The following is a 27,956-nucleotide window of genomic DNA, read 5'->3' on the forward strand; positions in this document are numbered from 1 at the left end:
TGGGAGCATGGTCTTTCCCGTTACTGTAACTCAGAGTTACGACTTTTGATTCTTGGTTTTTTTCCTCCAGTCTCAGAAGCAGTTCCCACTGTAGAAGTTATCTGAAGACAGTCTATACGCTTTATAGTCGTGGCCTACAACCAGGCTCTAGCTTCTGCAGGAACACTACACAGGATAGATTTTTGTTTGTTTGTTTGTTTGTTTGTTTGAGAAGATTTTACTGACACATGTCAGGAATACACAAAGATGCTTTATTAAATTTTTGATTTTTGTGTATTTTTATTCCATAACTAGAAGCCCACTGCATAAAGATTTGTGCAAGAATGGGGCTTCTTTTCCTTGACTGCTGGCACTGCCTTTCTGCTCTGACCCTTGAGCTGCCTCTTTCTGCTCCAGCCCTGCCTTCCCACACTGTCCAAAGGCCCTGAGCTGCTAGAGTGGTGTAGAACTGTGTATCCAAATTAGCTCACCACCTTTGTTGGGTTAATTTGCATACTCACTCCTGATTGGCTGGTACGCATAGAGAAGGTATGGTTAATTTGCATCTTTCTCTTTTATTAGTGTAGATTATAATTGGGCAATTACAAGAAACCATCAATAAAAATACAAAGAAATAAAGATGAATGGAGCAAAGCTTTACAGGATAGATTTTTAAATGTATTAAACTAAGAAGCATTCCCTCAAATGAATTTAAATGCATTTTATTTTTAGACAACCTACATGACATGTTTCTTTCTTAAAAACAATGCCTCCGCTCCAAATGAATCAAGCTCAAAATAAACGAAGAGCTCAAGATGACATCAGTCCCATCGGTCCTAGGCTTGCTGTGGATGAAAAGCAGCAGCCAGTGACAGGTGATAGAGCCACACTGCTCAATTTGTTAACATTTTTTCCACTTCTAAGCCATCCTTAAAGAAAATCACATATGGGGTCACACCATCCTCAGGGTCGTCCAGCAGAGCAACCGTGCCGTCTGGATTCACGTGTTCACCAATAAAGAACTGGTAGTTTTTGAAATTGGCAAGGATGTGCTTGATTTGTTCTGCAGCCCCTGTCATAAAAGACTTTACTCTTTCTGGTCTCTGTTCTTCGAGCTTCCCTTTGATTGATTTCATGTAATCTTTGATGTGCTTCGTGTAGGCTTCTTTTGTGAAGCTGGTTTCCTGCAAGTGATGGTTCATGACAATGTCAACACCAGTGATTACTGTGCTTTCGGTCCCTTCGCTCTCAGGGCCTTCAGAGGAGGCATTTCCACCAAGAAGCGAGTCATCAATGTTACCCTCCGTCCTACTGACCATCTTCCCCTCTACCTCCAGGCACAGCCTGTCTGCCATCTCCCGGATCTTGTAGATGTCGGAGAACATCTCACCATGGCTGATGAGGTCCGGGTAGATGATCACGAAGGCGGCTGGGAGGAGGGGGCGGCGCTGCCTTGAGCAGGAGCACCGAGCGGAGCGCGGTGCAGCCGGAACGGTGCTGGGGGGGGGGGGGGGGGGGAGCGGGCGGAAAAGCAGACGGTTTCTTTTTAATCCCAATCTTTGATCAGACTAATTTCTTCCTATCCCCGTTTTACTAAGAACTTAAAAATCAGGAATGGTTGCTGAATGCTGTTTGATGTTTTCTAGCACAGTGAGATAATCATTAGGCGTTTTTCTCCTTTCATGTCTTCATGTCTTCAATATATATATTATTGATTTTTTACAGAGAGAAAGGTAGGGGGAGAGAGAGTTAGAAACACTGATGAGAGAGAAACATCAATCAGCTGCCTCCTACACACCTCCCACTGGGGATGTGCCCGCAACCAAGGTACATGCCCTTGACCGGAATCCAACCGGGGACCCTTCAGTCCGCAGGCCGCAGGCCGAAGCTCTACCCACTGAGCCAAACTGGTTAGGGTAGAGGAGGCTTTCTGATGTTAAACGTTCCCGGCCTCCTGGGAATAAAACCCTGCGGGCCTCTGGTATGCTGTCCTTTAAAGCGGAGCTGAGCTCACGTTGCATGCGCCCAGGCTCCTGGCCCTTCCTTGGCAGGTCCTCACCCCGCAGCTGAGCTGACTCCGCAGGGCATGGGGGAGGGTCTGTCAGAACTTCCGCCTGAGCTCAGCCTGGTGACTTCAACTCAGCAGCTGGCAGACCCCCTCCCAGACGGCTCCTCCTCCAGGAGACGCTGGCCAACCCTGGGCTCTGCACAGCCTCCTTACCTTCTTTGTTGTTAACCCTCACTGGAGGATATTTTTTCCGTTTATTTTTGTTGTTGTTGTTAATCCTCACCCAATTTTTCCATTGAATTTTCGAGAGTGTCTAAGGGAGAGGGAGAGAGGAAGAGAGAAACACCAACGTGGACAATAAGAGTATCCACTCGTGAGGTTTGATGCCAGATCTGCCTCCAGGAAGAGTGAACCGATTTATACTTGTAACTTTAATATATTCCCATTTCATACACTCTTTCTCTAAGCCCACACTAATCATCTTTTTTTAAAATATATATTTTATTGATTTTTTTTACAGAGAGTAAGAGAGAGGGATAGAGTTAGAAACATCCATGAGAGAGAAACATGGATCAGCTGCCTCTTGCATACCCCCTACCGGGGATGTGCCCGCAAACAAGGTACATGCCCTTGCCTGGAATCGAACCTGGGACCTTTCAGTTTGCAGGCTGGCCCTCTATCCACTGAGCTAAACCGGTTTCGGCACTAATCATCTTTTTAATCTTTAATAAATTAATGAGTGGGGGGGGGGAAAGAGTAAATCATAGAAATGTTTCCTGGTTAGTAATTATAAATCTTATTTATCTTTAAAATTTTAAAATGTGGCTTTTCTTGTTACTTTTTAATCACACAATATGAAGTTTGAAGAGCCAGATTGTTCTGGAAGGCTTGTTACGAAAGTCTGCAGCCCCCCACAGTTCCCAGGAATTATGAAATCAAGAAAAACATCAACACGGCCTGGTGTGCTCAGCTAGCTGGAGTATTGCCCTGAACACCAAAATGCCCTGGTTTGATCAGAGCAGTACTCAGGCTGTGGTTTGATCTCCCCTCAGGGTACATGGGGGAGGGGGCGTGAACGATTGATGTCCCCCCCCCCCCTTCCTCTCTCTCTAAAACCAATGGAAACATATCCTCGGGTGAGGATTTTAAAAAAATCAACACAATCATAGGAGAGATATGTATACTGTTGTGGAGTCGTGGACTCAAAGGTGTTAGGAATGAGTGGGGAGGTGTGAATGCAGCCTAACACCTGGACAAGCCTCCCTCTTGTCCACTCCGAGCACCTAGGTCCTGTTCATTCAGACTGAATCAGCCTCTCTGCTCTCCTTTCAGTGTTCTGGCCTCTACCAGCCTCCCCCCCCCCCTCACACACCCTGCATAGCTCCCTATTGCTCCCAGAACAAAATTAATCTGGCAGCGTGAAGCCAGCGCTGAAACCCTGCTCCATCCCCAGATCCAGTGAGTGGGAGGAGGAGGAGCCGGACTCAGAGCCCGGTGGATCAGGCTTTGCATTCCGGCCTTGTTGTTCACTAGCGAAATCTGAGCAGCTCCGTCACTTTTATTTTTTTAAATCCTCACCCGAGGATATGTTCCCATTGATTTTTAGAGAGAGTGGAAGAGAGAGGGAAAGACAGAGAGAAATATTGATGTGAGAGAAACACAACCGAGATACGTGCCCCAGACCGGAATCGAACCTGGGATCCTTCAGTTCAGAGGCCTATGCTCTACCCACTGAGCCAAACTGGCGAGGGCAGCTTCCTCACTTAAAAAAAAAATTATATATATATATATATATATATATATTGATTTTTTATTGATTTTTTTTTTTTTTTACAGAGAGGAAGGGAGAAGGATAGAGAATCAGAAACATCAATCAGCTGCCCCATGCACACCCCCTACTGGGGATGTGCCTGCAACCAAGGTACATGCCCTTGACCGGAATCGAACCTGGGACCTTTCAGTCCTAAGGCTGATGCTCGGTCCACTAAGCCAAACCGGTTTCGGTAGCTCCCTCACTTTTACATTAGTCCCTGTCCATGAAAATAGGTATGTGGCTCTGGCTGGGGTGCTCAGTGGTTAGAGCATTGGCCTGTACACCAAAGGGTCACAGGTTCAATTATCAATCAAGGACATGTTCCTGGGTTGCAGGTTCAATCCCTGGTCCTGGTCAGGGTGCGTGCTGGAGATGTGTCTCTCTCACATCGCTGTTTTTCCCTCTCTCTCTCCTCTTCCCCCCCTTCTACCCTCTGAAAATCAATGGGAGAAAATCTCCTTGGGTGAGGATTAACAAACAAACAAAGGCAAGGTGTGTGTTCTGGGTGGTGTGAAAGCACTGCCTCTGATGGAAGGCATACCAGGTGACAGCGGCTCTGAGGGCCCTGGCGCCGGGTGCTGGTGGAGGCCCATGTTTGATGTAGGGAAAGAGGCATCCAGATTGGCCCTTAACGGGCGAAGTGAAATCACTGAGGTGTGCGGGGCCTGCAGGGAGCCCACAGATTGCGTCAATTGGGGAGAAGGGTCAACCCTAGAAAGCAAACAGCAGTTCTGTGTCCTCAAGGGGCCTGGTCACACATTACCATCTGATCCCAGCCCCGCCACCGGGCCACCCACCGCCGTCTGCACCAAGGCGAGGGTGTTTGCTGAATTCCGTCCTTACTCAAACATTTGTTCTCAAGACGAGCTAAATCCTGAGGCCCCAGGCCCTGTAGTCCAGGTCAGAGCGCACAGCGGGGGCAGAGGAGGGGAGGGGCACGCACAGGGCTGCACACAGCTGTAATGGAGGGCTTCCCTCCCAGCCTGGGGCTTGGGGCCAGGAGCCCAGCAGCGGGAGAGCATGCACTGCTCAGAGCGTGAGCCATGGGCTCAGGCTCTCCGGCCTTCAGAGGGAGAATTGACGCACGGATGCATGCTAGAGCGTGAATGAACCCTGGTACTTGCCCTGGACTGGAATTGAACTGGAGACCTTTCAGTCTGAAGGCCAACACTCTATGCTAGGGGTGTCGAACTCAATCAGAGAAGGGGCCAAAATCTAAAATCCAGCCTAAATCACGGGCCGAATGGTTTACTGAACAGTCATAAACTGTCATTGTGATGGGAACGCAGCGGAGTGCAGTGATGACAGCGCGGTGCGGGCCACATTGCAAGGCCTGGCGGGACGGATTTGGCCCGCGGGCCTCGTGTTTGACACATGTGCTCTATGCACTGAGCCAAACTGGTTTTGGCCTCTAGCTTTTTAAATAATCAAACCAAATCAATAAAAACATATTTAAGAACCCTAACCCTAGCCCTAACCCTAACCCTAACCCTAGCCCTAACACTAACCCTAATAAAATAAAAATAAATAAATAAATAAATAAATAAAAACATATTTAAAAAATAAAAAGATATATATTTTTTAAATTAGACACAGAACTGCCATGTGTTCCAGCAATACATTGCTGGGCTTGTACCCAAAATAATTTAAAGCAAATATTGAAAAGATTTCTGCACACCTATCTTCATAATGGCATTATTCAGAATAGCCAAGAGGGGAAAGCCACCCAAGAATCTACTGACAGATGAATGGATAAACAAATGTGTATATTCATATAGAGGGATATTATTCAGCCTTAAAAAGGAAAGATATCCTGACACCTTGATGGAACTTGAGAACTTTATGCTAAGTATAATGTGCCAGTCATGAAAGAGCAAATACTGTATGATTCCACTTACACGAGCTCTCCAGAGAGGTCAGATGCATCAGGACAGAAAGTAGAATTGTGAGCCAAAACCGGTTTGGCTCAGTGGATAGAGCATCGGTTTGCGGACTGAAAGGTCCCGGGTTCGATTCCGGTCAAGGGCATGTACCTTGGTTGCGGGCATATCCCCAGTAGGGGGTATGCAAGAGGCAGCTGATTGATGATTCTCTCTCATCAATGTTTCTAACTCTCTATCCCTCTCTCTTCCTCTCTGTAAAAAATCAATAAAATATATTTAAAAAAGAAAGAAAGAAAGAAAGAAAGAAAGAAAGAAAGAAAGAAAGAAAGCAAGCAGAATTGTGGGTGCCAGGGGTGGGGGAGGAGGCCGGGAAGTGAGTGTTCAATGGGGACAGAACTTCAGCTTGGAAGACGGACAGGTCTGTGGATGGGTGGTTAGGATGGCTGCACAATAACGTGAAGGTACTTACTGCCAATGAGCTGTGCACTTAACATGATTCAAACGTGTGAGAACTAATAAAGGGAAACCTCATGGTAATGGAGTTGGGAGGCCAGAAGGGAGAGTCCTCAGTCCCTCAACCCATGTCAATTACAAACCCAAACAAGAAGAATTGTCAAGTAGGAACTCCACCAGGAAGAGATTCTCCTTGTAAGTGGATACTGCTTCCCTACTCCGCCGGGAGGAAGGGGAATTTCCTCACTTCGCCAACGAGGAAGGCCACCACCTTGAACTCTCACTTACCTCCAATGGACTTACATTTAAAACCACATCCCTCACCCAGCTGTGTTGCTAAATGGTTAGCGTGTCGGCCACCACACCAAAAGGTCATGGGATGGATTCCCAGAAAAGGGCACAAACCTGAGTTGTAGGTTCGATCCCTGGTCTCCGGCATCTCTTCATGTGCATTTCTTACTAAAGAGATCGATTTAACCCAAAGTAATTTAGAGAACCAATGACCATTCTGGATAACTTTCAATCTCCCCAAACTTACTTTCCTCAAAACTAAATTGGCCAAAATCGGTTTGGCTCAGTGGATAGTGTCGGCCTGTGGACTCAAGGGTCCCAGGTTTGATTTTGGTCAAGGGCATGTACCTTGGTTGCGGGCACATCCCCAGTAGGGGGTGTGCAGGAGGCAGCTGATCAGTGTTTCTCTCTCATCGATGTTTGTAACTATCCCTCTCCCTTCCTCTCTGTAAAAAATCAATAAAATATAATTTTTTTAAAAAGAAAGAAAGAAAACATCAATCAGCTGCCCCTTGCACCCCCCCCCCCACTGGGATGTGCCCTCAACCAAGGCACATGCCCTTGATTAGAATCGAACCTGGGACCCTTCAGTCCGCAGGCCGATGCTCTATCCACTGAGCCAAACCAATTTTGGCTCATGAAAATTCTTGAGTAACCTTGTAACTATGGTTTTGAATTCTGTATCCAGTAGTTTCCTTTCTTCCATTTCTTTCATTTGTTTCATTTTTTGGGGTGGGGGTGGGGTCTCTGCATTTTGGCTACTTCCCTGTGTTTCTATGTATTGGGTAGAGCCACTATGTCTCCTGGAGTTGGTAGAGTTGCTTTGTGTAGTAGGTGTCTTTTAGGGCCTTGTGGCTTAGTCTCTCCAGTCACCTGAGCTAGGCACTCTAGGTGCACCCCTTTTGCAGGCTGTGTGCACAGCCTTGTTGTAGTTGAGACTTCATTGCTGCTGGAGTCACTAGGAGGAATTGACCTCCAGGCCAATTGGCTGTGAGCACCAGCTGTGACTACGGTGGGAGAGCTGCTGTGCAGGAGACACCCTTATGGAGCAGGACTTGCTTCAGTGGGGCTTTGGTGCTCACTGAGTGCCCACTGAGTGTGTCACTAATAAAGGGAAACCTCATTACGATGTGTTGAGTTGTGATCTGGCATGATTTGATGCTGTCCACCAGGGTACACTGGCTCTTGGGTCTCCAGGAAGGTGCAAAGTCAGCCCCTGTCTGGGCCACCTGGCACCTCCTTCTCTTTTGGCTTCAGTTGTTAGATATTGGCTCTACTGTAGGGTTTCAGACTTTGGACAGGCTCTGGTGGCCAACTGCACTATACCAACTTTCAGAAATAAACTCTTTATTAGTCTATGTAATGGGCCCTATATTAGCTATATCCTGTAGCATAAGAAATGACCCCTAAAACTTAGCAGTTAAAAACAAACAAACGAACAAAAAAACCATTTGTCTCATGGTTTCCGTGTGTCAGGAATCTGGGAATGGCTGAGCTGGTTACACATGGCTTAATGTGATTGATGAGACCACAGCTGAGGTTTTGCCTGGGGCTGTGGTCAGCTCAAGGCTTGACTGGGATTAAAGTATCCAGTTCGATATTCACTCCCTCCACGGGGATGCCTCACGACACACCCGCTGGCTTCCATCAGCCTGAGTGATCCCAGAAAGACAGCGATCTAAGACAATAGCCACTGTCCTCTTTGTTCTTCTAAGCTTAAATACATTTCTTATGTAACAATCCATCTAGAACTGGGCAGCTGCAGGCGTCCTTTCACCTGCTCTGTAATGCCATATTTTTTTCTTCTTTTTGATTCCACCATTTGCATTTTTTCTTTAGCCCCAGACTCGTTGTCTTCTGATTGAAAAAGTGGTTGCAACCTCCAGGTGTCACAGCAGAAAGAGGGGGACGCCAGCGGCATCTCCCCCTCATCAAGATGGAGAGAGCTTTCCTGGACATCCCACAGCCTCTGCACACATAGCCACCCCCACGCAAAGGAAGCCAGGAAGCTGGGAGGTAGGAAACCATCGTCTTCTAAACCTAATCTTGGGAGTGCTGCCTCATCACTTCTGTTGTGTGACATTCACTGAAAGCAAAGGAACAGCCGAGGCCGGTTTGGCTCAGTGGATAGAGCGTAGGTTTGCAGACTGAAGGGTCCCGGGTTCAATTCCGGTCAAGGGCATGTACCTTGGTTGCGGGCACATCCCTGGTAGGGGGTGTGCAAGAGGCAGCTGATCGATGTTTCTCTCTCATTGACGTTTCTAGCTCTCTATCTCTCTCCCTTCCTTCTCTCTGTAAAATATCAATAAAATATATTTATTTAAAAAAAAAAAGCAAATGAACAAGTCTAGCCCAAGTTCAAGAGGCGGGGATTGACACAAAGATGTGAATACTTGGAAGTGGGGTATCACTGGGGACCCTCTTTTTAAAAAATATATTTTATTGATTTTTCACAGAGAGGAAGAGAGAGGGATAGAGAATTAGAAACATCGATGAGAGAGAAACATCAATCAGCTGCCTCCTGCACTCCCCCTAACTGGGGATGTGCCCGCAACCAAGGCACATGCCCTTGACCGGAATCAAACCTGGGACCTTTCAGTCTGCAGGCTGATGCTCTGTCCACTGAGCCAAACTGGTTTCAGCACTGGGGACCCTCTTGAAGGCTTCCCTTCACAGGTCCCAAAGCCAAGATCCTGGATAACTAAATCCAGGCAAGGAAAACATGCCCCCAGTCCTGCTGGCGGTTTGTACTGGAAGTCCAGGTGGTCTTTTCCTTTTTTTTTTTTTTTTATGATCACAGACTCTTCTACTTGACCTGGAGAATTACAGTGGAGCAGGAAGTGTTTTCCATAGGGCAGACTCCCCCATGTCTGGCTATGAGGAAACCAGTACTGGCCACAGAATTTAAAGGGTCTGTGGGCCCTCCAGGGCAGAGCCTGTGTCATAAGCAGCAGTGACACAGGAAAGCGCAGACTCAGTTGGGAACACAGCATCGTTTACTGCAGTGGGAGTGAAGCCGAACACTGGCCCCTCAAGGGGAGAGATTTTCTGAATGGAGTTAAACAGTTCCTGCAGAGCTGGCGGGGGTGTCTCTAGGGAGAACATGCTGGTTATTATGGCACGGAGAACCCAAATATTTGTTTCCGCTCTGGACGGGCTGGGCTTGCTGATAGGGATTGCAATGATCTCAGCAGAAAGTGCTTTTGTTGACCTGAGATCCAGATGCAGTGGTTACAAGATGAAGTTTGGGATTAAGGAGGCGAGAGAAATGTACTGAGTCAGAGGACCTGTAAAAGGAAATCCACCGTTTCAGTTTCTACTGCATTATGCTTAAAACAGTTCCACAGGCTAGGTGGCTTAAAACAACAGACTTGTTTTCATTTCCCTGTGTGTGAGATCAAGTTGTCAGCAGGTTGGGCCCCAGCGGTGTGGCTCAGTGGGTAGAGCATCCGCCTGCGGACTGAAGATTTCTGGGTTCCATTCTGGCCAACGGCACATGCCCGGGTTGCTGGCTCGATCCCCAGTAGGGGGCGTGCAGGAGGCAGCCAATCAATGATTCTCATCATTGATATTTCTATTTCTCTCTCCATCTCCCTTCCTCTCTGAAATCAATAAAAAATACTTTTAAAAAAAAGTTGTCAGCAGGTTGGTTCATTCTGGTTGCAGGGAGAATCCAGCTGTAGGGTCGGAGGGAGGTCTATGCTCCCTCACTCCATCATCATCCTCATCATCATCACTGCCAGCAAAGGTGGGCTCCTCGTTTTTCTCCTCCCTTCTGCCTGCAGCTAGAGAGTCCTCTGCTTTTCAGAGCTGTGTGATTAGATTGGGCCCGTCAGGAAAATCCAAGATAATCTTTCTTTTTTTTAAAGTCCAAAAGGTGAACAGACTGAGATGTACAGACGGGTCGTTATAAAGAAGCTGTGGGGATGTGAAGTACAGCACAGGAAACATAGTTAATAATATTGTCATAATTATGTGTCCTACGAGGTGGGCACTGGAAACATTGGGGCAACACTTGGCAAAGAATGATCTAACCACTCTGCTGTACACCTGACTCTAACACAAAGTAATATTGAATGTAAACTGTAATTAAAAAGGTATTTCAATTAAAAAATAAAATAATAAAGTCCATAACCTTAATTATATCTGTACAATCCCTTTTTCCATATAATTTAAGTTTTAGGATCCAGGGTCCAGAGTATAGACATTTTTGAGGGCTTAGCTATTACTTTTTTTTTTAAATTAAATTCAGTGTGATGCCCCTCCCTTGTGTGAGATTTTTGTTTGTTTTAATACGTTTTTATTTATTTATATTTTACATTTTTATTGATTTCAGAGAGGAAGGGAAAGGGAGAGAGAGATAGAAACATCAATGAGGAGAGAGAATCATTGATCGGCTGCCTCCTGCAAACCCCTCACTGGGAATCGAGCCCGCAACCTGGACATGTGCCCCTGACCAGAATCGAACCTGGGACCTTTCAGTTCGCAGGCCGACGCTCTATCCACCGAGCCAAACGGGCTGGGGCTCAGCCGCTTTCCATAGTTGGGACCAAAAGCGTAAGGGACCTGTGTTTTGCCTTGCTTCTGCCAGAGCCCTCAGCCATACCCCTCAGGCAAATGGGTAACATTTAGTTCACAGGATGAGGAGGGTTCGAGGGCCGCCAGGGTCTGTACCATGGCTGCTGCTGCTTTGGCAGCCGTAAAAGGCCTGTTGGTGGGCTTTGGCCCATTCCCAGGTGGCCCCCCTTCAAGTCAGGGCATATAATGGGCGAACTGGCTGAGGTAAGTGCAGTAACCCAGCAGATGCTTGGCTGTGAGGGGCCGTGGGTAGGCCTGGATCTTAACAGCCACTGCTTGTGGGAGGACCTTCATCCGGTGGGAGGACCATCCAGACAACACCCAAGAATCTGACCGACGAGCCAGGCCCAGCCCCGTTGGTCTAGGTGCTCCGGGAGCTAGGGGTACAATCCTCCGATGTGCACGGCAGGCAGAGGTTAGCAAGGCCATGGAAGAGGGGGAGGGGTCCATTTTGCCAGGCACTCCACAGCCAAACCATGAGTCAGAGGGGGGCTGTGCCGGGGGCTGGGGCAGCACTGTGAACGCCCACGGGCATCCTTCCCAGCGGAAAGCAGACTGGTCCTGGTTATCAGGATGGATGGCGATGAAGAAAGCATTAGCTCCATCCATCATGTACCGGTACGTGTGGGCGTGCCTGCCAGCTTGTCTAAGATGTCAGTGCCATTGGGCACCACCACAAGGAGGGGAGGGGCCACGTGATTAAGTTCCCGATAGCCTCCTGTCATTCAGGCTTTCTCGGGCCAAACGGGGGATTGGTGGGGGCTGTGAGCTGGACAGACAATCCCTGCTTTGTTGAGCTCCTCCATAGTTCCCCCTATTTCCTGTGGCCCCGGGCAGCTGGAACTGCTTGGTGGCTCCCATACACCCTGGCTGTGGCAGAGCGATGGGGGTGCTCTGGCCTGCCCCTGCAGGACTGCCTTCGCCACCCCGAGGCACAGCCTGAACTCCCCACCAGTGGTTCTAGGAGGCCATCCATCCCTCAGACAGACCTGGTATAGGAGGAAGAAGCACAGCCCAGGGTGGGAGGGAGGGCGGGCGCCCAATGGCAAATGAGCCAGGGACATGCCTCACGCCTGTGGCGGCTCCCGGGTATGGCACCGAGGGGTCCTGGGAGCCGGCCGGGGTTCCCATGGAGAAGTGTGCGTTCGGCCCCTGTGCCATGAGGGCTACTAGGAACACCCGTTGCACATTCTTGCAGGACCAGTAGATGGCTGGCAACCTCTATACAGGGCTTCCAGAAGACCCCAAACCAGGCGGAAACGTTAGCCCCGCCCCCTTTGCAAAGGGGCCGCCCCAGGGGTCATCTCCAGGACAGCCCGCGGCGGAGCCACCGGCCACCGCGGAGTCGCTGCCCCAGCCCGGTGTGAGATAACCCACCAGCTGTGGGGCAGGGGCGCAGGGGTGGCTGGACCTGGACACTCAGGGTTCATTCCACCACCTGCACCTCGTCTGGCTTAGCCTGGGGTGAGGGTGCTAGCTGAAACTGATGCTGCAGCTTCAGCAGCGGCCACAGGAGAACCAGGATCCTATTGGGCTGCCTGTCGATTATTTGGGACCCACCCCTCCTCTTAGGAGGGTTAGCAGCCCCATTTGCTTCTGGGTGACTTTCACCGCCCTGCCGCTCCCTGCCAGCTGCCCGGCTGTTTATTCTCCTCCGCCTGCCCACGCCTGCGCGGGGAAGGGCTAATGCAGCCTCCCCCAAACCCCACACTCACTGGGCGCTGGCTGCACTGTCCCCCACCAAACCTGAAAGGATGGGAACCAGGTCCGGCATACGCAGCCAGGGCCGCCCGCAGCATGTGGCCGCTCCTGCCCGTGGTGAAAGCACTGCCTCTGGCCCCAGAAAGGCATAGATAGCACGCCTCCTTCCCATTCCCCGGAGGAAGGCTGGGAGCTCCGCCAGGGCCCCCCCAGGCACAGGCATGGGAGCTGTCCCCGCTGGGCCAGGTGGCCTGACACCCTGCCACCACCCATGCAGACAGGGACGCATTCTGAGGGTGTTGTGCAGCCCCATGTGGGGGTGTGGAGCGACACAGAGAGGGGTGTGGAGTGACCGAGGCTGCCAGGACTATCCTATCGGCCCCAGCGCACCACAACCTCCACAGCCACGCTGTGATGCGCGGTCCCCTCTGGTGATCCCGGCGGCCAACCCCACCAGCTGGGCTGAGGTGTGCGCGCCTTTGAGCAGTCGAGGCAGCTGGGCAGGCCCTGCCCATCCGGCCTGTCCCGTTGAGTTTTCAGTTTCTGAACCATGAGGGACGGAGCCTGCATGGCTGGGCCATCTGGGCCTCTCAGCCAACATCTCCTCCTCCGCATCAGAGATGTTTTCAGCAGCAGGACTCACTTACTAGGGCTCCATCGGGTGAGGTACCCTGGCCTGGGTTCCGGCGGGGGTCAACCTCTTTCCCCTCAGGAGAGCAAACCAGGCCACTGAATCCTGCCCTGGCCCCGTTGGCTCTCACTGCCACCCCGAAATCTCTATATGAACTGCCTGCATCAGGTGCATGTCCCATTTTTAAAAATATTATATATATTTTATTGATTATTTTTATAGAGAGGAAAGGAGAGGGATAGAGAGCTAGAAACATTGATGAGAGAGAAACACTGATCAGCTGCCTCCTGCACACCCCCTAATGGGGATGTGCCCGCAACCAAGGTACTACATGCCCTTGACCGGAATCGAACCCGGGACCCTTCAGTCGGCAGGCTGATGCTCTCTCTATCCACAAGCCAAACCAGCTAGGGCTGCATGTCCCATTCTGACTTTACTTCCTCCTCCAACCTGCTTACTTTTGCATCAGTAGCTAACTGTTTCTCTGCTGGCCTCCCGCACTTCTGGTAAAAGGGGCCACGTCACCACAGCAGCCATACCTCATAACTCTTTCCTTTCCTTCTTGCCCTGAGCACTCCTGCTGGCATGCAGGGGGCACCCCCTAGTCCTGTGGTGGTCCCCAAGAATGTAGCGAGCTTGCTACGGCAAACCATGAACCTGTGAACCACCCTGGGATCTCCTCTGTGGACCCAGGATTGCCCCAGGCAGACTTGGAGGTTTCTTCCCAACACGTCCCCTTTAACCTTGAGGGTTACTAGGAACAAGAACCATCCTCGGTCAAGAACCCAGGGTTTTCCGGACTAGCCAAGTGCACTGCGGGACCTCCGATCCTGGGAGTGCCACGCTGTTCTTTGCTAGTCTGAAGAACCCACGTGGGCACCAGAGGGGAAATCGCAGCGTTTGTTATTTGTACAGCGGGGAAGGGCCGCTGCTGAGGCCTGGCGCGTGAGTTCCTGCGAGTTCCTGCTAGGGGTCGGTCGGGTCTGCCAGGCTCTTGACTCGCAGTGGGGAGCAGGAGGGAGCCAGGCTTGCAATGGCTTGTGCCGGCCAAAGACAAACAGAGAATCCGGTGAAGTTTGTTTAGCCGTCAAGGACCTGGGAACCACCCAGGTCTGGCTGCTCTCCTCCTGTGGCTGCTGGCCAGGCAAACACCTTTGCACCGACTGGGAGGGTGCTTGACCCCAGACAGAATAATCCACATGACCTGCAGCCTTAGGTTATGCCAATATGAAGTAGCAGGCTCCTTGCCCTGGGAAGGTGTGACGAGCCTCTTTTAAGTTATTTATTTTTAATTTTTAATATTTCCATTTATTTCAGAAAGGAAGGAAGAGGAAGAGAGAGACAGAAACATCAAGGACGAGAGGGAACCATTGATTGGCTGCCTCCTGCACGTTGGGCTGATCTGTAACCCAGGCATGCGCCCTTGACCAGAATAGAACCTGGATTCTTCGGTCCGCAGGCCAATGCTCTATCCACTGAGCCAAACCAGCCAGGACTTGCTTATTTTTAAACCTGGTTCAACCCTAGCCAGTTTGGCTTAGTGGATAACGTGTCAGTCCTTGGACTGCAGGGTCCTGGGTTCGATTCTGGGCAAGAACAGGTACCTTGGTCACAGGCTCCATCCCCAGCCCAGGCTGGGCGCATGTAGGAGGCAATCAATCCCTGTTTCTCCCTTCCACTTTCTCTAAAAATTAATGGGGGAAAAATATCCTTGAGGATCAATAAAAAAAGAAACCTGGTACGAACTGGTTCAGTGGAAGGTTAACGAGGTGTTGCCTGTGGCACCCCCATACCTCCACACCCTGATAGTGAACAACAATACATGTTTTCAGCGAGCATGTCAACCCAAAGGCTAGCACTGGCCAAACAAACAAGGCTTAAGTTCATGTGAACCGAAACACACACACACACACACACACACACGAAAGCTTCCATTTCCATAGAAACGTAGGTTTATTTTGATAGAGATGTGAAATACAAAGGGCTGGAATAAATGAATAAACATTAACATACAACGACAGAACATTTTAATAAAAAGTGAATATTTTTTCTTGAACATTAACTTACCAGACACTGAATAACTGCACAAATTAATAAGCGTAACGCAAAGAAACCTATTTTTTCTTCTTCTCTGAAAGCGAAATATTCCCTGCTGCGCACACTAAACAAGTCAGTACAAGACGAAGGATGTGGCCATCGGCTGCTAAAATATTCGCTGCTGGTATTAGTGGAGAGAAATGGTACGCCTGCGCATAAGGCACGTAAGGGAAATAAATGCAACACGATTATAGTAATCAGTCATGAGCGAACGTCGTAGTTTGTTATTAATAATTATGTGAACAGGATATTGTGAAAATTAAGTTACGGAATTTTTATTAAAACCTTTCTTACATTCCGTTATATTGGCTGGGCCGCAAAAATGTTCATTGTGGGCCGCATGGGGCCCTCGGGCCTCGAGTTTGACATGCTTGGTGTACATTAAGCCCCTTCTTCTGGGTGACAAACACCATTCCACGGTAAAGACAGAAAACAAACATGTCACTAATGGATAACGCAAGTTGATGTTACGATGGGGGGGAGGGGGGAAGAGGGCTGTAGATAGGGTACCAACTACCCATGGGGGTCAGGGGGTCTTTACTGAGAACGGGGTGTTTGGCCAAGGCCTGAGGAAAGGAATGACATGGCCAGAGGGATGCTGGGTGAGGACAGAGGGAACAGCACAGGTGAACTCCCCGAGGCAGGACAGTGACTGGACATTTGGAGAAAGGAGGCTGCTGTGGCTGGGCTGAGAGAGAATGGAAAGACAAGGAAGAAGAGTGGGGAGCAGGAGGAAGAGGGCAGTGAGAGCCTAGGCGAGGCTTTAACGCAGGAGGAGTCCAGCAGTGTCACTGGGGTTGGACTCTGGTCAAGTCAGACTCTTGTGAACTGACTGCTTCTCCTTACATATCGTTGAGGTGGGAGGGAGAGATAGAATATGGGGACTAGCTATAGTCATAAGAAACAAGAGGCCGGGTGCACAAAACGTGTGCACTTGGGGAGGGTCCCTCAGCCAGGCCTGCTCCCTTTCACAGTCCTCAGGGGATGTCTGACTGATGGCTTAGGCTCGTTCCCCCCAGGGCAGGTGGACATCCTTAGCGCTGTCACCACAGGCGCTCACCAGCTGTGAACCCGGCTTCTGGCTGAGCGGCGTTCCCTTGTGGGAGTGCACTGACCACCACTGTGTTGAGCAGGATCAGGCCGAAACCAGCTCTCCAACATTCCCCAAGGGGTCCTGAATTGTGAGAGAGTGCAGGCCAGGCCGAGGGACCCCACCAGTGCACAATATGGGCCAGGGAAGGACACAGGAGGTTGGCCAGCTGGGGAGGAAACGTGGGAGGGCTCCAGGGCATGTCCAGCCCATCTCACTCAGTTCCAATTGGCCAGACCCCAGCAGCAAGCTAACCTACTGGTCAGAGTGTCTGCCCCCTGGTGGTCAGTGCATGTCATACAGAGCGGTGGAGCGGCCTTACCATATCATTAGCATATTACACTTTGATTGGTTGAATGGACAACCAGACGACTGGACATTCAGCATATTAGGTTTTTATTATATAGGATGGTAAACATGCTCTGTTAACTGTGATTGTTTTGTTCTGATTAAAGAAAGTACATTCTGCCCTTGCCTGTGGTTCATTGGTTGAACACCGAATTATAAACCAGGAGATCAGAGCAGCCTCAGTTGTGGGCTCAAGCCCCAATAGGGAGCATACAAGAGGTAGCTAATCAACGATTCTCTCTCATCATTGATGTTTCTATCTCTCTCTCCCTTTCCCTTCCTCTCTGAAATCAATAAAAAATAAAAATCTATATATTAGTGCTAGTATATAAAACCCTAATGTGCAAATAGACCAAACAGTGGAACAACCAAACAACCAGTTGCTTGATGTGCACTGACCACCAGGGGGCACGTGGAATATGGTGGGCATCAGCCATAGTGGCAGGATGGTGGAGCAGGTGAGCAGGGGCACCAGACCAAGGCAGGGCACTGGTTGCTGTCATCAGGGCAAGCCTCTGGTGGTTACTGAAAATTATTTGCTCCTGCACACCGCAGTCCTGCCTAGGGCTGGTCCCGCTCACACCCACTGCTGGCGATGGCCCAATCTCTCTGCACCATCAGCAGGTGCAAGTGGGGCCAGTGCCATCAGCACATGGGAGGGGTGGGGGCGGGGCTACTGGCAGACAGACGGGACTGGGGGTGCGGTGGGAGGGGCCAGGGCCACGGAGGATAGGCTAAGACAGCCCCTGTCCTCACCTCGTGGCCCATAGTTCCTTTCAAGGTGCACGAATTCATGCACTGGGCCCCTAGTGTGTGTGTGTGTGTGTGTGTGTGTGTGTATGTTCTTCTTCTTTTTTTTTTTAATATCTAAAAAAAAAGAAAAAAAGAAATCACATTCTGACCTGGCTGAAAGTTGTACATCCTGGGATTAACCTCAAAATGTGGTCCATTCTCCTTATCCAAGAACTATCATGGAAAGATGAACAACCTCGTTGCCGAAACAATTGAGTCCCCGAGGTGCCCCCACCCCTTTGCAACCTCCCAGCCAGCACTACCTGTAACCTGTAACCACTATACCCTTTCTTATTCCTTTTGCCTGCTTTGCCTACTTACCCATATAATCTTTGTCCTTCCACCCAATATAAGCAGCTGGCTTTGGGGTTGGGGGTAGGGGACGGAAGGGGGATAGAGCAGATTTCTGTGGATGACCTGCTGCTCTCCCATTCTGCCCTCATTATTGAAATAAACACTCATAGGATTCTACGCTGCCTCTGCTTAACTGGCTTAAGTCCCGAGTGACAGGCAGCACAGACCCAGTTTCAAAATGAGCCCCAAATCTGTTTAATAAAATAATAAAGTAAATAATCCTGCAAGGGGGTAGGGGAGGACAGCAATCCAGAGGAGGGGCCCACGAGAAATTCGAGCCGCTCACGGTTACATTTTTACCAAATGCAATTCCTGGTCTTTATGGGCCTCAGTTTCCCCCCCCTCCCCCGCCCCGGACGGCGCAGTGTTAATTGTTCTGCCTCCTTCTCTGGCCTCCTCCCGCCCCAGCTTCGCAAACGGAGGCAGAGAATGTGAGATAGGGGAGCGCAGAAAAAAAACCCGCAAAGCGATGGCGAAGGCTCGACTGTTTTCCTCCACCTATTGGGTCTCCGGACGCGCACGGACTGCGGGCTCTGGCGCACCCTGGCGGGTGAGGTACGAGCCGGCCTGCCTCCGGGCAGCGGCCATCTTGGTAAAGGCAAGGTTCTAGATTGCCTGTACCTGGCCCTCCTGGCTCGCAAATATCTGAAGTGAGCACCAGGGATGCGTTTTTATAAACTATATGCTTCTTGAAGAAAACGAATAAATGGCTGGTGGCCTTGACTTGGGTCGGAGACTCGGCCAGCACTTCCTTTACCAAGATGGCGGCGGCGCGTTGCGTCATCAGCGCGCGCCTCGGGAGCTCAGCACGCAAGCTCCACGGTGACGTCACGGAGGAGCGACCTGACCGGCGCCGGGGGTAGGAGGTAGGAGCGGCCGTGGTGCGGGCGGAGCTGGGTTTCGGGGTGCGGGTGGGCCGGGTGGGCGTCTGGGCCTGGGACCATGCCCCGCGAGGGCTAGAGGTGGGGTGCTCGGAGGCGGGGCCTCTTCCGGCGCCCAGTCTTGACGGCTGCCGCGGAGGCTGTGCCCATTAATACAGCTCGCGACTGAAGCCCAGAGGGATCGCGTCGTGTTCGAGTCCACCCAGCTCTGGCCCTGCCCTTGAGCAGCTGCCAGGCTTGGGATGACAGAGCTTCGTCCCCCGTGGGATCAGGACTGGAGAGAGGGACGATGGGCTGGGCGAGCCCAGAAGGGAGAGCCGGGGGGCGCATCTTGAGGCGGAGGCGTTGAGCTTCATCTATTCTCTCTTTTACTTTCACATCCAAGCAATTATGTGGTTCTTGGTTCTTGATTCCCACCTAAGTGTTCCCCCTGTCCAGCCAGAGCCACTCCCCACATCCCTGATCCCTGCTGGAGCTCCCCATTTCTCATCCCAATTTACTTCCTCCCCAACCTCAGAGGTTTCATCCCCATAGGTCTGCGCCTCCAGGCTCTAACACCCTCTGCACCCTCCCTTCACCCTGGAGTACAAATCCCTTTCCTATCCTGCCTCCCTTACGTTCCTGGGGGCTAGGATTTTCCTCTCCTTTAGACTTTTTCCTGGGTATCTCATCCAGGAAGTCCTTTGACACACATTTCCCAGAAGCCCCCTCCAGGCTCCCCCCACCTCCCATCCCCCTTGGCAGGTCCCTATCACAGCTCAGATCTCAAGTTGTCACTTTTTTTTTTAATTGATTTTGTACAGAGAGGAAGGGAGAGAGAGATGGAGAGTTAGAAACATCGATGAGAGAGAGTCATCCATCAGCTGCCTCTTGCACACTCCCTACTGGGGATATGCCTGTGGTACATGCCCTTGACCGGAATCGAACCTGGGACCCTTCAGTTTCCAAGCCGACGCTCTATCCATTGAGCCAAACCGGTCTCGGCTCGAGTTGTCACTCTTAACGCTTATTTTCCAGACACCCTGGCAATCCCATTTGGGCAGGAAGCCCATTGGCTCCACCTCTTTCTCCAGGGGCTTGTATTAGGTGCTCAGTACATGCTTACTGGATGACACAGTGAGGGACTGTGTACCAGAGGAGAGCTGTCTGTCTTAGTCAGCCTGGGCTGCCATAACAAAATACCACAGACTAGGCAGCTTAAACAACAGATATTTATTTGCTCACAGTTCTGGGGATGGCAAGTCCAAGATCAAGGCACCATTTAATTTAGTTCCTGGGGCAGGCTTTTCCTGACCTGCAGACCGCCCACCTTCTCATTGTGTACTCACATGGTGGACGGTAAGCTCTAGTGTCTTTTGTTCCAGGAGCACCAGCCCTATTAGATTAGGGCCCCACCCTATGACCACATTAATCTTTTTTTTAAGGTAGGATTTCCACCAAAGTGTCTTCTTTTTTAAAAAACAATATTTTATTTTTTACAGAGAGGAAGGGAGAGGAATAGAGAGTCAGAAATATCGGTGAGAGAGAAACATCAATCAGTCGTCTCCCACACACCCCCTGCTGGGGATGTTCCCGCAACCAAGGCACATGCCCTTGACCGGAATCGAACCTGGGATCCTTCAGTCTGCAGGCAAACATTCTATCCACTGAGCCAAACAGATCAGGGTTCTTTTTTTTTTTTGAAAAAACTATTTTTTGTTGACTTCAGAGAGGAAGGGAGATGGAGAGAGACAGAAACATCAATGATGAGAGAGAATCATTGATTGGCTGCCTCCTGCATGCCCCCTACTGGGGATTGATCCCTCAACCCAGGCATATGTCCTTGACTGGGAATCGAACTGGGGACCTCAATCCATGGGACAACGCTCAACCATTTGAGCCACACCAGCCAGGGCTGACCTCATTTAATCTTTATCACCTCCTCCCTGGTCCTGCCTCCAAATACAGTCACACCAAGGGTTGGGCCTTCAACATGGGAATTTTAGAGGGACACAAACATTCAGTCCTGGGTTCTCAGTCTGAAGAGGGGGTCAAAAAAGCCGTGTCAGGCCTTGGTCTGAAGATGAGGGTGAGGAGATGCTGGGCAGAGTCCCTGTGAGTGGGCAGGGTTTTCACAGGAGGAGGGTGAGGGTAGGGTGTATTAGATGAGGGTGTAGCAAGAGCAGAGTTCCAGAGGCAGGAGGGGATGGGGTGAGTGGGAAGAACAGTAAGAAGCTGAGTTTGGACACAACACAGCATGAAGTAAATACTGGAGGAGCCCTGCAAATCAGCACTTGTTCATTCATTTGCCTAAAACATTTATTGAGCCCTGGCTGATAGCTCAGTTGGTTAGATTATCAATCTCATACAACAAGGTTATAGATTCATTCCCTGGTAAGGGCACATATAAGAAGTAACCAATGAATGCATAAATAAGAGGAACAACAAATAACTGCTCTCAAATCAATAAATAAAAATTTAAAAAACACATTTCTTGAGAGAAAAAAGAAAAACATTGTGCAAATGAATGAGGGTACTGGGGACATGGCAGTGACCAAGGTAGTCCCAGCCCTGCCCTTACGGAGCTCCCAGCTGGTGAGGAAGATGGGCGTTTGTTAGTCATATAAATGAACAGAAAGTAACCCAGACAAGGATCTCAAAGTTTGAGGTGTAAGCGTCAAGGGGATCCCAGGGAAGGCTGGGAGAAGTTTAAATAGGAGTTAACTAGATTAAAAGAGGAACAAAGAATAGCCACGTAGAGCACACAGCAAGTGCAAAGGCACTGAGGTGGGAACCCTCTGATGTATTTGAAAAATAGCAAGGAGGCTGGTGTGTCTACTGCTGGATTCGCAAGGGAGAAATGGAGGGACTCACTGGAGTCGGGGTGAGGGCTTTTCTCAGCTGTAACATGGGCAGCAATCCCCACTCCGTGGTGCTTTCCTGGGGAAGCCCGGCCAGGTTTCTGGTGTGGATGCTCAGTAGTGAATGCTGCGTTCAGTGTGGGGAAGGCCTAGAATCACCCCCACATCTCAAATAAGAAAGCGGGGTTTGAAGGGAAATATATCAGTTATGATTACAGAGCCGAGGACAACCCTGAGTCTCCTGGGTCCACTGATCCCCAGTCTGTCCCGTTCTTCCTCCTGGGTTTGCTTCTGTGTCTGGTGAGGGCCCCTGTGGCTTCAGAGTCCTGATCCGTGTTGATGTTCCCTGAGGGACCTGCCAGGACCCTAGGGTGGAGCAGTGATTAAGAGCGTGGAGTCTGGCCTGACCGGTATAGTTCGGTGGTTGAGCATTGGCCCATGAACCAGGAGGTCACGATTCGATTCCCAGCCAGAGCATATGTCTGGGTTTCGGGTTCAAACCCCAGTAGGGGTCCTGCATGAGGCAGCCTATATCAATGATTCTCTCATCGTTGATGTTTTTATCTCTTTCCCCCTCTTACCTTCTCTGAATCATTAAAAAAAAAAAAAAGGGGGTGGGGTGGGGTGAGGAGAGACTGAGGAGAGCTAGGCCTGGGTTGAAATCCAGGCCCCTTCACTGACCCCCTGTATGGCTCTGAGCCTGTCACTTAACCTCTCTGCCTCTGCCTCAGCCTCAGATTTCTCGTGTGTAAATGGGCACCGGGTACTTCAGCCTTCCCCCCTTAGAATGGGAGTGAGGACAGTCCCCAGGATTGAGGCTTGGGACGTTTGTTTAAGTTGGTCCATACGAAGTGCTCGATGGAGGATGCCTCTGCCGCTGCTGGGGATGAAGTGGTTTAGAGCACACACACAGCTTCATCCGACTAACCCTTCCGCCCTGCCCGTGGCATCATCATGATCCCCTCAGCGTTCCCGCCTCCCCCTGGTCAGCTAGAGAGGGCTTTGGAACAAACTAATCAGAAAGCGTTCCCGCCCTGCTCAAAGCTGCCTCGGCACTCCCTGTGCCTGAACACAGCCTCCCCCTCGCCTCAAGGCCTTTGCCTGAGTGGTGCCCTTCACCCTGAATCCTCACCCTCTGTCCTCACAGGGCTGCCTCCAACCATCCTTCAGGCCTCTGCCGAGCGGTCTCCCTCCGGGGTTGTAAGAATTCACTAAGATGCTGCCTGTAAAGCACTCAGCCCAGCCGCACAGCTGCCGCAAACAGGAGCTGAAGTTAGAGTCTCTGCTGAGGGCTCAGCGATGGGCACCAGTCACGCAGCTGAGGGTGTGGAGTTAGAGGCTGCCTGTCCTAAGTCGGGTGGTCCCACATTCCCTCCCCTTTATTGGGTGCTGGGCCCATTTCTCCACGGTTCCGTGAGGGGTGAGGATGACACAGGAGGGATGTGCATCAGCCCGTTTCCCAAATGAGGAAAACAGGCCCAGCAGCATGTGCCTTGGGCCATAGAGCACGTGGTCCTCAGTCTGTGCCTGGAGGTAGTGCTGTCCTTGTCTCACCTCACAGCCTTCCCTTCCTCACCTGAAAGGCAGACTGGAGGTGAAGTGCCAGGCTCAGTCCCGTGTGACCAGGCCAGGTACCTCGGCTTTCCTGCCCTAGAATGGGAATAAATCCCCATATTTACGGCTTTGGGGCATTCATCGAATTGGTCCATATAAAGCGCTTAGCAGAGGCTGGGCACAGGGAAATAGCTGGGACCTGTACAGACTATGTCCCTACCAGACATAAGCTTCATGATTGCTACAGCACCTCCCAGCCGTGTGAGCCGGGGCTGGGTCATTGCCATTCACTGCGCCTGCTGACCCAGGATGAGGGGGACTGAGGCTCGGTTTTGTGGGACCCAGGAACTAAAGCCTCAGAGGTGGCAGACTGGCCTGCAGAAGTCCACACTAACATGACTCGCACCTAAAAAGCGGAGAGAACCCAGATGCCCATCAGGGGATGGATGGATAAACAAAATATCCGTTCACGCAAGGGGGTGTCACTCAGCCATAAAAAGGAACGAAGCACTAACTCATGGTACAATGTGATCCCAGAAAACTTTATGCCGAGTGAAAGAAGCCAGATGCAAAAGACCACATGTGTGATTCCACCTCTGAAATGTCCGGAACAGGCAGATCCACAGGGACAAAAAGCAGATTATTGGTTGCCGGGGCCGGGGGAAGGAGGGACTTGGGGTGATAGAAATGTTCTAGAACTAGTTAGAGGTGGTGATGATACAACATTGTGAATGTATGAAATGCCACTGAATTGTACGTTTAAAATGCTTCGTTTTGTGTCCTATACATTTCACTCCAATACATAAAAGAGAAATCACTAAGTCTGAGTGCTCGTTTTACACATGAGGCCCAGGAGTGAGTCTGGGGCTCCTGGCGATGGATGCCCCCTACTCACTGGTCCCCACCCTCCTCCCGCAGCCTGCTGAGGGATGCCCAAGAAGTTCCAGGGCGAGAACACCAAGTCAGCAGCAGCCCGGGCGCGGAGGGCTGAGGCTAAGGCGGCGGCCGATGCCCGGAAGCACAAGGAGCTGGAGGATGCCTACTGGAAGGATGAGGACAAACACGTCATGAGGAAGGAGCAGCGCAAGGTGGGGGGCCCTGGGCTGCTGCGCCTGCGGCTGAGATGGGCATTGGTGGTAGAGGTGGTGGGAGGCCTCTGGGGCTTTGGCCTGAAGGGCCAGGAGGCACCAAACCCGGAGCGAGGGCGGGAGGGAGGCAGAAGCGGCAGCTCGTACCAAGGCCCTGGGGTGGCCAGGCCTTGGCTCGTTGGAAGAACAGCGAGGCAGCACCGCCCTCCATCCTTCGTGTGATGCTGGGGTCAGGTCACCCCGGCAGTTCTCACCTGAGGGGTGATTCTGCATCCAGGGGACACTTGGCAACATCTGGAGACATTTTTACAAAATCTTTTTTTAATTGATTTCAGAGAGGAAGGAAGAGGGAGAAAAAAGAGAGAAACAACAATGAATGAGAGAGAATTATTGATTGGCTGCTTCCTGCACACCCGCTACTGGGGATCGTGCCTGCAACCTGGGCATGTGCCCTTGGCTGGAATCAAACCTGGGACCTTTCAGTCTGCAGGCCAACACTCCATCCACTGAGCCAAACCTGCTAGGGCATGGACACATTTTTGGTTGTCACAGCAGGTTGGTGAGAAGTGTTCCTGGCATCTGGTGGGTCAAGGCCAGGCATGCTGCTCAGACTGGGCCCCAAGCAAAGAATGAGCCAGCCCAGACATCAGCAGTACCCAGGCTGGGAAATTCTGGATAGATTCCCACTTCTGACCTGCTGACCTGGGCCTGCAGGACCTCGCAGGAGTTTATAAAGACACAGAAGAGGGCAGAGATGGCTGGCTATCCCTGATGGGTCCCAGTGCCGGGCACCCAATAGGTGCTTAATGGTCTGGGAATGTTTGAGGGCTGGTGCTTACCTGCTTAGTCCAGTAGGTGGCGCCAGAGACCCGCATAGCAGACATCCTGGTTCCTGGGTTGGTCACACCTGCCTAGGATCCTGGGGATGCATTGGTGACTCCGGGCAGAGAACAGGGTTTCCTCCATTGGAAAACTGATGAAGGTTGTGGAAATAGCAGTGGTGATGCGCAGTCCCTGCACACCTAGATCACGGGGTGCCCAGGCACTTGTGAGAGTTTTCCTATTGTCTTTCTGTGCAGGACTGGATCCTGCCTGGTTGTTAGTGGACATTGAATATCACTGTTCCCTCCCCTCCTCCTCCTCACCATGCTACATCAGGCTTGTGGGGGTCTTTAAACTTTTCGATTGTCAACATTTTGACAACATAGCAAAGTTGAAAACCCAAAGGGAAAATCAAGTGTCTGCCAAAGATCCATTATGCAGACAGAAAAGCCAGGAACCTTTGACAGTCTGGGCCCTGGGAGCCCTCCCCAGGCCTTCACTTTGTGCCGTGGGGTCATCCCTATCTTCCAGATGAGGAAACTGAGGCTCAGAACACAGTGGCCCTGCCTGAGGTGCTTGAGCACAAAGTGGGAGCCCCAGGAGTTGTACTCAGACACCCCTGACCTTTAACCTGGCCACGCACACTTTGGTGCCATGCAGGCAGGAGGGAAGCTCAGTGGGTATCCTCAGGCACATCAGCCCCTCTCCTGGGACATTCAGTCCAGCCACAGAGTGTCACGGGGAATTGCAGGCCGGGACCAGCCCGAGGCATGGGAGGCAGATGGCGGGATTGTAGGCACGTGGGGTGCCTGCAATGCAGAACCCAGCCACAGGCTACATGCCTACAGTGAGCACCTCACTGTCCCCGGAGCAGTGGAAGGGCAGTGACCACGAGTAAGTTCTGTAGGCCAGATGTCCCCTCGCCCACTGGCATCTGGGTCTCCGTGGGGGCCAAGGTGCGATCAGTTCCGGCCACTGCTTTGCTAGACTGGGCACAGTGCCTCCTCCGAGGTCTCTTGACCCAAAACGGCAGAACTCTTGCCCCAGCTAGCAAATGGATTCAGATCCTCTGTGGCTCCCGTCTCCTTTGGAATCCAATACAAACTGCTCCCTAAGCCCCTGAGGCTCCTAAACTGTCTCCTCCCCCCACTTCTCCCTCTACACTTCCCATCCCCCCTTCAGCTACACCATTCTCTCTGCTTCTCTGGTCATGCTGGGTGGTGCTTGCCTCCGGGTCATTACACCTGCCGCTCCCACCACTCTCCTTCCCCCAGCTCTCCTCCTGGCTGCTCCTCCTCTGGCCCAGGGGTCACTTTTTCCTTCCAGACCTACCCACCCACCTGTGTGGACAAGGTTCCCATGTTCCTATCTTCATATATTTTGGCCCCTTGTGCTCCCAGCCATGTCTCCTGTGCCCAGCACAGGGTCTAGCACACTGCAGCGTCTCAGTCCACCTTGGTGGTAGGGTGGACCCACCCCTGACTGCCCCCTTACCCCAGGAGGAGAAGGAGAAGCGGCGCCTGGAGCAGCTGGAGCGCAAAAAGGAGACCCAGCGCTTGCTGGAGGAGGAGGACTCAAAGCTCAAGAACAGCAAGGCCCCCCGGGTAGCTGTGCCAAGCAAAGTCACCCGTGCCCAGATTGAGGAGACGCTCCGCAGAGACCATCAGCACAAGGAAGCCCAAGAATCAGGTGGGGCAGGGTCCCCTGTGGGCTCTGCGTGGTGAAGCGGGGGAGGGGGGAGCGATGGCCTGCGCCTGGAAGGCCTGCCCTGAGCGCAGGCACACGCTGGACGTGCTTGTGCTCCACTCCTCCCGGTATGGGAGATGTTGCCCGAGGCTAGGGAGACAGCAGCCCGTGTGAGCTTCTCCACGTGCCCAGCTCCAGCTCCGGAGGAGTGAAGCGGGCAGAGGGCTGAGCACCGATAGGGTAGGACCACCCCCTAGGTCGGTCCTGGAAGGGCTTCTCTGTCCCAGTAGTGTCCCTGCCATCATTCTCATTTTCCCCTCCCTTTCCCCACTGTGTCTGTCACCCGCTGGCTGCCCAACCCCAGCCGAGAAAGCCAAGAGCCACCTAGAGGTGCCCCTGGAGGAAAACGTGAACCGCCGAGTGCTGGAGGAGGGCAGCTTGGAGGCGCGCACGATCGAGGACGCCATCGCGGTGCTCAGGTAGCGGGGCGGGGCCTGAGCTCTGGGGGCGGGGCCTGAGTCTCGGCCTTACCCCCTGGACCCCTTTGAAATCCGTGTCCTCCCTGCAGTGTGGCGGAAGAGGCGGGGGACAGGCACCCGGAGCGCCGCATGCGGGCTGCTTTCACCGCCTTTGAGGAGGAGCAACTGCCTCGGCTCAAGCAAGAGAACCCCAACATGCGGCTGTCGCAGCTGAAGCAGCTACTCAAGAAGGAGTGGCTGCGCTCACCAGACAACCCCATGAACCAGCGGGCCGTGCCCTTCAACGCCCCCAAGTGAGCCCCGAACTGGGGGAGCAGCCCCACGAACTGGGAGAGCCGCCCTAGGGGCGGTCAGGGTCGTGACCCTGCTGCCCTCTCACCGGGTCAGCTCCCAGGGTTAGAGAGGCCCGGGCCAGTGTGTGTCCTGGGGGCTAACGGCGTCATCAGCCATGCCTCCCGCCAAGGGTCCCTCTGTGAGCGACACCCACCGCCCTCCTGTGTGCAGTCCTGGGCTGATGCCCAATAAAGGTGGTGGGTGAGGCAGAGTGTGGACTTGAAATTGAAGTCTGGGGGGCGGGGGTTGAAGGCT

The 27,956-nt window shown here is 51.8% G+C and overlaps 2 protein-coding genes and 1 long non-coding RNA gene across 3 annotated transcripts; 1 reads left to right on the forward strand and 2 right to left on the reverse strand.

The window, feature by feature from the left end:
• LOC118725861 lies at positions 1 to 21,644 on the reverse strand. Its single transcript, XR_004990156.1, has 3 exons — positions 21,634 to 21,644; positions 4,188 to 4,191; positions 1 to 154 (listed from the first exon to the last, which is right to left on the reverse strand). It is a non-coding gene; the product is annotated as an uncharacterized LOC118725861 (long non-coding RNA).
• On the reverse strand, positions 686 to 1,430 carry LOC118725860 (translationally-controlled tumor protein-like). Its single transcript, XM_036450008.2, has one exon. It carries the CDS (start codon positions 1,362 to 1,364, stop codon positions 873 to 875), a length of 492 nt encoding a protein of 163 aa, XP_036305901.1. The 5' UTR covers positions 1,365 to 1,430; the 3' UTR covers positions 686 to 872.
• Positions 18,734 to 27,910, forward strand: CCDC124 (coiled-coil domain containing 124). Its single transcript, XM_036450007.2, has 5 exons — positions 18,734 to 18,884; positions 24,212 to 24,381; positions 26,703 to 26,892; positions 27,254 to 27,368; positions 27,458 to 27,910. Exons 2-5 carry the CDS (start codon positions 24,223 to 24,225, stop codon positions 27,663 to 27,665), a joined length of 672 nt encoding a protein of 223 aa, XP_036305900.1. The 5' UTR covers positions 18,734 to 18,884; positions 24,212 to 24,222; the 3' UTR covers positions 27,666 to 27,910.
• Positions 27,911 to 27,956: the final 46 nt, after the last annotated feature.

Source organism: Pipistrellus kuhlii, unplaced genomic scaffold (genome assembly GCF_014108245.1).
Source record: "Pipistrellus kuhlii isolate mPipKuh1 unplaced genomic scaffold, mPipKuh1.p scaffold_m20_p_21, whole genome shotgun sequence".
Classification (NCBI taxonomy): Eukaryota; Metazoa; Chordata; class Mammalia; order Chiroptera; family Vespertilionidae; genus Pipistrellus; species Pipistrellus kuhlii.